Here is an 8,951-nt window from a genome sequence, read left to right on the forward strand (position 1 = left end):
CTGATGCCACCTACAGGCATGCGGTGCTACTTGTGGCTGGTCCTCAGTTGTTCTAATGTTATGCAGTCTTCTTCAGTTAGATCATTAGACCCTACTATATTACTTTAAGTCCTAATTCAATTGTGGTAACTTCAACTTCAAAATGAGAAAGTAGAATTAGAATACAGATCAGGGAGTTGGTCAACCATGGCTTTCCAGTGCGGTGAATAGATAGTGTAAAACAATGAATTTGAAGAATTTATCTGCATTTAGTTTTAGAGGAAGTATTCCATACATTTGTCAAATTAACTGCCAATATGCCAACATTTCATTCAAACAATGCAGTCAATCCACAGCCATTCATTGGCTGAAATCAGTTGACGATAGGGACTATTTATATAGAAAATGTGTATAAAACCTATATAAACTACTTATAACTATATGACAACATTTTATGTTGACTATAATACCATTACAATTTATGATACATCCCATGCCTTACTTTTATGTTCCTGCATAAGTAGAAGCAGGTAACACCACACCATTGCCCCTACTGCCATTCATTCCAATTTGACTGGTTTTGGACTTCTTCCTGACCAAGATGGATGTCATTTTCACCCTATTATGGACTTTGAGGGTTTAGTGACATATTCCCTCTAGTCATTTCACAGAATCTCTATGAGACCATTTGAAAGATCCAGGCATTTTCCAGAAGTATCTTAGTATCTTAAATCTGAACTGCAAAACAGCATTTAATTTGAACTGTGCTTCAATAAAGTATCAAATAAAACATTAACAAGTTTGTCAAATTTGGGGTACAGACTGGTTCTGTGGAGGTAATTACACATTCTATGACCAGATCTAAAAACTTATTCGTATTCGCACAAACATGGTGCATATGTATTCCACACACCCATCCATCCAGACACACATTTGAAAATAGGGATATGCATTTCTAAATGTATACATTTACATAAAGAGGCATATTAAAATAAAGAAGCTGTTTAATTTAGTCATCATTGCTGTTACAAAGTAAAAACCACACAAACACACGGAATACAATTTGATAGTGACACCCGCCCCTTTTGAGAAGATCATGAATTGAATTTTTGTTGAGGGCGTTGAGGGACCAGTAACAGTCTATATGCAAGTCTGTCCGTCCAGTTGGCGCACTTTGGTCCAGGTCAATGCAGTCAATTCATGATTAGTGGACATGAACTTCAATGAAGGACAAATGGGCGAGTGAAGGGTTTCCAAAAGGGTCAGGGGTAAACGATTGTTTAAAAGACGTGGCACAGGATCCTCTGGATGGCAACAAGAGGAGAAAAATAAAATGTTGTTAAGCCTAAGAGCACATTGTATGGGTAAAAGCCTAAGAGCACATTGTATGGGTAAAAGCCTAAGAGCACATTGTATGGGTAAAAGCCTAAGAGCACATTGTATGGGTAAAAGCCTAAGAGCACATTGTATGGGTAAAAGCCTAAGAGCACATTGTATGGGTAAAAGCCTAAGAGCACATTGTATGGGTAAAAGCCTAAGAGCACATTGTATGGGTAAAAGCCTAAGAGCACATTGTATGGGTAAAAGCCTAAGAGCACATTGTATGGGTAAAAGCCTAAGAGCACATTGTATGGGTAAAAGCCTAAGAGCACATTGTATGGGTAAAAGGGTGAATTGGATCCCACCACTAACACCATTTGGCCTTCTGTCACTCGCAACACTAATGGCGCTGCCCGTCTCCCATTAACCCGTGACCCTTTTGTCTTACTAGAGAGGATATCTGGCACAACCATCACTCTGCCCACAGGGTTAGAATTGAAGTTGAACTTGGGGTGGTTCTCAAAGACAAAATAATATCCTTCGCAAACCCTCTCCTATTATAATCTGTGTAAAGGGGAGTTGATTTTGCTGAATTCTTGCCAATAACACTGATATAGTAGATGGCGCTATGCACTATGGCACCATGCAGTACTATTGCTGGCTAGTCTCTCTTGCTGGTGAGTTGATGTGTGGCAGCACTGCTAGTTGGCTACATAGTTTACTTTGTTATGACTTGGTATTACAATGACTTCTTTCCATAAACAAAAAAAGTTATGTTGATTTTGTTAACTCAGTGAGATTTTCAACTAGCATCTAATTTATAGAACATTATGATTCTAGCTAACTATGGCTTAAGTTAGCTAATGCGCTAACAAAGCTACTGTAGGAGCTGCAACAAGCTAGGCAGCTAGCTAGCCTGATTTTTTTGACTGGCTATTGGTACCTGGCAGCTCACCACCTTCCGGGTCCTTCTCATTCCTGTGTCTCCATGCTTTCATCCTCAACATCTCCTCCTTCCTCCAGCGCCTCATCCTCCTCTTCCTTCCTCTCTGGCGGCTTCTCGTAGGCCTTCTCGGAGGGTGTGACGATCACGCCGTCCCAGGTGGACATTTCCGAAGCCAGGTCTGGGAAAGTGAGGTAGATTTGTTTAATATTTACTTTGAAAAAATGGTGTGTGTGTGTGTGAGAGAGTGAGCACACGCGAGAGAATGAGACTCACAGCTGGCATCACCCTCCAGGCCCAGGATTTTCCTGTACCCTCCATGAGAGAGCACCCTCACCAATGTCTGAGCAGTGAAACACACCATGTCCTACAAAACAAACACACACACACTTTCAATTCACATACCTCAATGTGATTCATCTGACAATAATCCTAACCAAACACATATGATCACGGAAATGAATTTAGTGTTTTAGTGCTGGTGCAAACCCTGTCACCAGGACCAAGGTTCCCCACCCCTGCACCATGAAGGCAGCTAAAGCTAAATTATTACCTGCTGCTCGAGGGTCATGACGGTGTGCACCCGGAAGTTTCCACTCTCACAGGGGTCAGTGATGCCCACTGAGCCTGGCAGGAAAAGTCCAGCGGCTAACATCTGTAGGCAGCGCCTGAAAAGAGCAACAAACAAAAATTAAGAATGAAGAATGGCCTTTTTCCCTTTATTCAGATTACAACATCTCACTTTCGGGAAGGATGGGACGAAAAACAAACAAAATAACTATATAGTATGTATAAACTGGAAGTAGAAGCCTAAGTGTTGTTGTCCATTAGTTTACTCCAACGGGAGGGCGTGGTACATTTAAGGGAAAATATACACAGTGCATTCAGAAAGTATTCAGACCCCGTGACACATTTTGTTACGTTACAGGTTCATTCTAAAAATTATTATAGATTTCCCCCCTCATCAATCTACACACCATAGCCCATAATGACAAAGCAAAAACAGGTTATATATTTTCTTGTAAATGTATAAAAAAGGAAACATTACATTTACATGAGTATTCAGACCCATTACTCAGTACTTTGTTGAAGTAACTTTGGCAGCGATTACAGCTTTGAGTCTTCTTGGGTATGACGCTACAAGCTTGGCACACCTGTATTTCTCACATTATTCTCTGCAGATCTTCTCAAGCTCTAAGGTTGGATGGGGAGCATTCCTGCACAGCTATTTTCAGGTCTCTCCAGAGATGGTCGATCGGGTTCAAGTGCGGGCTTTGGCTGGGCCACTCCTGCATTGTTTTGGCTGTGTGCTTAGGGTCGTTGTCCTGTTGGAAGGTAAACCTTAGCCCCAGTCTGAGGTCCTGAGCGCTCTGAAGCAGGTTTTCATGAAGGATCACTCTGTACTTTGCTTCGTTCATCTTTCCATCGATCCTGACTTGTCTCCCAGTCCCTGCCGCTGAAAAACATCAATACAGCATGATGCTGCCACCACCGTAAGGATGGTGCTAGGTTTCCTCCAGACATAACTCTTAGCATTCAGGCCAAAGAGTTGAATCTTGGTTTCATCAGACAAGAGAATCTTGTTTCTCATGGTCTGAGTCCTTTAGGCGCCATTTGACAAACTCCAAGCGGGCGGTCATGTGCCTTTTATTGAGGAGTGGCTTCCGTCTGGCCACTCAACCATAAAAGCCTGATTGGTGGAGTGCTGCAGAGATGGTTGTCATTCTGTAAGGTTTACCCATCTCCACAGAGGAAAGCTGGAGCTCTGTCAGAGTGACCATCGGATTCTTAGTCACCTCCCTGACCAAGACCCTTCTCCCCCGATTGCTCAGTTTGGCCAGGAAGCCAGCTCTAAGAAGAGTCTTGATGGTTCCCAACTTCTTCCATTTAAGAATGATGGAGGCTACTGTGTTCTTGGGGACTTCATTGCTGCAGACATTTTTTGGTACCCGTCCCCAGATCTATGCCTTAACACAATGGACAACTACTTTGACCTCATGGTTTGGTTTTAGCTCTGACATGCACGGTCAACTGTGGGACCTTATATAGACAGGTGTGTGCCTTTCCAAATCATGTCAATTGAATTTACCACAGGTGGACTCCAATCAAGTTGTAGAAACATCTAAAGGATGATCAATGGAAACAGGATACACCTGAGCTCAATTTCGAGTGCCATAGCAAAGGGTCTGCATGCTTATGTAAATAAGGGTTTTCTGTTTATATATATATATTATTATATATTTTTTTACAAATTAGCAAAAAGAATTCAACAACCTGTTTTTGCTTCATCATTATATGGTTTTGTGTGTAGATTGGAGACATTTATTAATTTAATCCATTTTAGAATAAGTCGGTAACGTGACAAATTGTGGAAAAGGGTCTGAATACTTTCCGATTGCAAAAATAGGCACCGCCAGCAACGTTTCATAAATTGAGACACTGTCAACAAAGACACCTCCAGTTGAAAAACAACTTGGTGCATACACTTAAGGAAATATGGGTGTCTAATACAAAATGATAGTGGAATGTGGTACGAAATACATGTATAACAGAAAAACATACTATATCTAATAGTAATTCGTAAGAAAACAACCTCAGATACATCGAGCACTGACTGAGGGAATGGGGAGGCTCACCTGTAAGCCACATTGAGTGACAAGGGCTGTCTGGAGGGGTTATTCATGACTGCAGAATGACCCTGAGAAGACACACATGAAACGCTTTTCATTTCTTATTCATCCTTTAGATATGAAGTGATGCGATACAAGCTTTCAGTTAGGGTCAATACAATAACAAAGACAGAAAATCAGACAAAACATATTAGCCAGGGGACTTGCTCTGTGTGTGGTAATCCACAACAAATTAATAGCTAAATCATCCATTATCATGCCTCTCCAAGTGCCAACGTTCACCAGTATCACATGCTATTGGTTCACCAGTAGTTGTGTTAATGGTAGGCGTAGCGTCCTCACCAGTATATCCAGTATAACTGAACATTAGCATAACTACGGTGAATGCAGTGGGCTTACTAGTATCACATGTTAAGTGCTGAGTCGTGATAATGGTGGGTGTAGTGACCAAACCAGTACATCCAGTGCAACTATGGTCAGGTGCAATGGACTCACCAGTAGATCCAGGATCCAGGGGGTGAGAGGCTCGAACCCGGGGAAACGCACCCTCAGATCCTTCAGCAGGCGAATCAGCACTTTCACCCTAAATAACAGCAGCAAACAGGACATGAGTAAGACTTTTAAGTTAAAGGATCAAGTTAGTCGGCGCCAACTTGATCCTTGAAGGGAGACAGTATTTTTCAAGACAAAGGCCATGATGACTGAAACATTTAGATTAAAAAGCCTCCCTCTATTCCTCCTTGACGTAAAAAAAAAAAAAAAAAAGAGGCCTGAGGTGTAAGGACCTACTACAAAAACCTGGAACACATTCTGAGGAGATATCGGTTTGGGAAGGTAAACCAGGTGAGTGGTAAAAGACTAAAAGGTTAAGGGTAAAACGGTGACTTACGTAGATTGGGAGGCGTTCTCCTCAAACCAGCGGGCATGGCGGATGGCAGCCAGAGCACTCTGCAGCACCTTGATGTCCACTGGGGAGAAAGAGAACATATCAAGATCAACACCAATGTGACCACTTACAGCAGTGTTTCCCAAACTCAGTCCTGGGACCATCTACTTTAAGACACACACACACACACACTCTTCCTCCAGTCTACAATGACTGCTTATGTATGGCATGCATGGTATAGGGAGCTGTTTGCCAATCCCAGTGAATCTAAGTGAGTGTTTTGACTTATTTCTGTAGCTCTATGAGTGTACTTATGTTGCAGCTCATGTTTACATTCTATCACATTGTACTGCGTGTTTGTGTGTGGGTTTCTGTCTCCACGTACAGTGCAGTTCGGGGTCCAGCTTGCGCAGGTTGGGGGGAACGGTGGTGATGAGGATTTTCACTGTGGCATCAGCAGAGCTGATCTCAAAGCCTGTCTCATTGGTCAGCATGGAGAGAACTAGGACACAGAGCGGGAGTCACTTGGCAACATTAGATCATAACCACTGAAAATCGAGAATATCCCATTACCCAGTGTGCCTACATTATCCTTCTACTTTGTATGAATTCATCACTAAACAACATGGCATGACAAATTAATAAAGCTAAATATGAGTAAAATGTATGCTATTGAAAGCAAAATCTAACTTCTGTGACTGATGTTTCACTGTGGCTACATGAAAACAAATGTAACTGTGTAATATAGGTCACCTTCAGCAGGGTCTTGTGTGCGAAGGGTCTCCACCACTTTGTTGCCGAGAGCTGCGACGGCCTCCACTGCAAGAGAAAGAACTTCCATTATGGGGGTTCAGCACAACCAATAGACGCAATTTCAAAAATGGCTGCTCTGGGAAATACAGTCCAGAATGAGGACCAATTCGTATTATAACCCAGCAAAGATGCAAAATGCTGTGCAGCAATCAACATCTGAGACACTATGCTGACATATGAAGACCAGTTAATGAATGTACAACTGGGCTTTGCTTTGTTGGGTCACACACACACAACTCACATGTGGGCAAGATCTTGAGGATGACCACCAAGTCAGCGACGTTGTGTCCTGTTGTCATGGTGCCTTTCTTGTATGAGCCTACCTGACGTACCTCTTCAATTTGCTGGAATGAGAGGAGAAAGCAATTCCCATTGTTATTGTACATGGCTAAATATGTTATCTAATACAGATGCATATCCATTTTGGCACGCTAATCTCTACCAAGCTCTGGAACTCACCACTTCAAAGTTGCCGGGGGCGACGATGAGGTTGTCGATGACGTTGTTGATCTTGGTGACCAGGGACAAGATAGAGGACTGAAAGTCAGAGCAGAGAGTTTGCATGGAATCAACTGAAAGACTTCTATGGTGGCATAGTGTAGGAGTGTTTTTTAACACATAGCTGAAAGGAATATGTCGCTGTGTGCATACAACAGTTTGACTGAAATGATCCAGCGAGCGTGGTTTGACCGAGGGAAGTGTGTTGAATGTTTAAGAGAGAGAGAATGTATGTGTTCTCTACCTGCTCTGCAGGTGTAGGACTGAGGTCCTGGTTCCTCTTCAGTAGACACTCGCTAAAGGCAGTCTCATCCGCTGCTGGCTTTACTCTGGGGAAGGCCATCTCACACTGGGGGAACCAGAGAGACAGCTTAGCACTGTCCACTCGACATACCTATCTGCGCTACTGTATTACTTTGACAAGATCTCTGTTGTTTCGACTAGAGCATTACTAGACCATTGTGTGTGTCTGTGAGCTGATAGCCATTGATTATAATCTGTCTTTATTGTCATACTCTTTGTTTACTTCAATTCATGTGAGCTACATGCTGCACCATTTCAACGTAACCCTTGGTGCGTGAGTATGGGAAGGATGCTTGGCATAGTGGCAAATACTCACCACATAGAAGTCAAAGGGAATGTGGGGGACAAATGGCCGATACCTGAAACAAGGGGCAAGTAAACATCAATGCATCTTATATTGTGCCAGACATTATTCTATGAATTTCAGTTGGCAAAGTGACCTCATGAATCTTGAATCTCATAGGCCTAAATCATACAATGGACAGGTTAAATTTACAGTTGTGGGCATTATTATGTTAGCAACTGGCTACTCACCCTTGCACCAGTCCTCCACGTGAGCCGAACCGGCCACCACGGCCCCTGCCCCTATCGCCTCTGAAATTGATTACATTATTAATATAGTTAGTTGAGTGATGGCAATTACCACATTAACTAAATTGTGTTAGAAGCAGCAGCAGCTAGCCAGATGACTAGCTAGCTGCTACTATAGCATAGCATGAATAGCTACTGACTGTTTGTTCATTCATTCGTCCATTGATTTTACTTAGACAAAACAAAGCACGTTTAGCTAGGTAGCTAATAAAGGGCGCTAGCTAGCAAATCATACACTAGTTAGCAAGATAGTTGATGGATATCTCTGTAGATAGGTAGCTATAATAGCTATCTAGTTAGTCATCAGATAAGCTATGATACAGGCCACTTGGCTAACAAAGTGGGCTAGCTGGGCTAACGTTAGCACGCTACACGTAAACTAGCTAATAATGCAACCCCCTCTAAACCACCCCTTTAAATTCCATGTCTATAACTATTTTATAATTGGATACTGTATAGATATAGTCCAACATTACGGTCTTATCAAATGCATGAAATTACCTCATTGCGTACGACGTTTTGATGTTTTAATGTAGAAATTCACAGAGAAATCACCAGCATCCAACGCCGGTCAGCTAGACTACTAGATGGAGTACAGCTATGGACGGAAGTCAGGGCCCAAAATGCAACTAACTACCTGTTGCTAACTGCAAAAACACAACGCCGGCGTGCAGACCGCCATCAGAAAAACTGAATAAATAGCTAGGATCTTGCTATATCAACAGTAGCAGAGTGGCGCAGCGGAAGCGTGCTGGGCCCATAACCCAGAGGTCGATGGATCGAAACCATCCTCTGCTAAATATTTTCCTGAAATCTAACAAATATAGTTACTTGTTACATTTTAACTTTCTTTCGATTAATGTTCAAATACATACAGTACCAGTCAGAAGTTTGGAATCGCCTACTCATTCAAGGGTTTTTCTTTATTTGTACTATTGTACTATTGTAGAATAATAGTGAAGACATCAACACTATGAAATAACACATG

The 8,951-nt window shown here is 42.2% G+C and overlaps 1 protein-coding gene across 2 annotated transcripts; it reads right to left on the bottom strand.

The window, feature by feature from the left end:
* Window positions 1–702: 702 nt before the first annotated feature.
* LOC109875815 (interleukin enhancer-binding factor 2 homolog) lies at window positions 703–8,650 on the bottom strand. Of its 2 annotated transcripts, none has more exons than XM_020468229.2 (15): window positions 8,465–8,650; window positions 7,907–7,966; window positions 7,689–7,731; window positions 7,314–7,418; window positions 7,031–7,108; window positions 6,813–6,915; window positions 6,512–6,577; window positions 6,144–6,260; window positions 5,762–5,840; window positions 5,368–5,455; window positions 4,879–4,940; window positions 2,796–2,910; window positions 2,519–2,609; window positions 2,243–2,423; window positions 703–1,283 (listed from the first exon to the last, which is right to left on the bottom strand). In XM_020468229.2, exons 1-14 carry the CDS (start codon window positions 8,467–8,469, stop codon window positions 2,272–2,274), a joined length of 1,164 nt encoding a protein of 387 aa, XP_020323818.1. In that variant the 5' UTR covers window positions 8,470–8,650; the 3' UTR covers window positions 703–1,283; window positions 2,243–2,271. The 2 variants fall into 2 exon arrangements, with proteins under 2 accessions (XP_020323818.1, XP_020323820.1); XM_020468231.2 differs by having other exon boundaries at window positions 707–1,283; window positions 2,255–2,423; window positions 8,465–8,629.
* Window positions 8,651–8,951: the final 301 nt, after the last annotated feature.

The sequence above is a fragment of the Oncorhynchus kisutch genome, linkage group LG14, assembly GCF_002021735.2.
Source record: "Oncorhynchus kisutch isolate 150728-3 linkage group LG14, Okis_V2, whole genome shotgun sequence".
Classification (NCBI taxonomy): Eukaryota; Metazoa; Chordata; class Actinopteri; order Salmoniformes; family Salmonidae; genus Oncorhynchus; species Oncorhynchus kisutch.

Excerpts from the sequence above, each read along its gene's own strand:
- LOC109875815 (XM_020468229.2), bottom strand. Across the intron at positions 7,109-7,313 it reads GTCCTACACCTGCAGAGCAG|TCCTCTATCTTGTCCCTGGT; the intron begins GTAGAGAACACA and ends TCTGACTTTCAG. Across the intron at positions 6,578-6,812 it reads CCTCAAGATCTTGCCCACAT|TGGAGGCCGTCGCAGCTCTC; the intron begins GTGAGTTGTGTG and ends TTTCTCTTGCAG.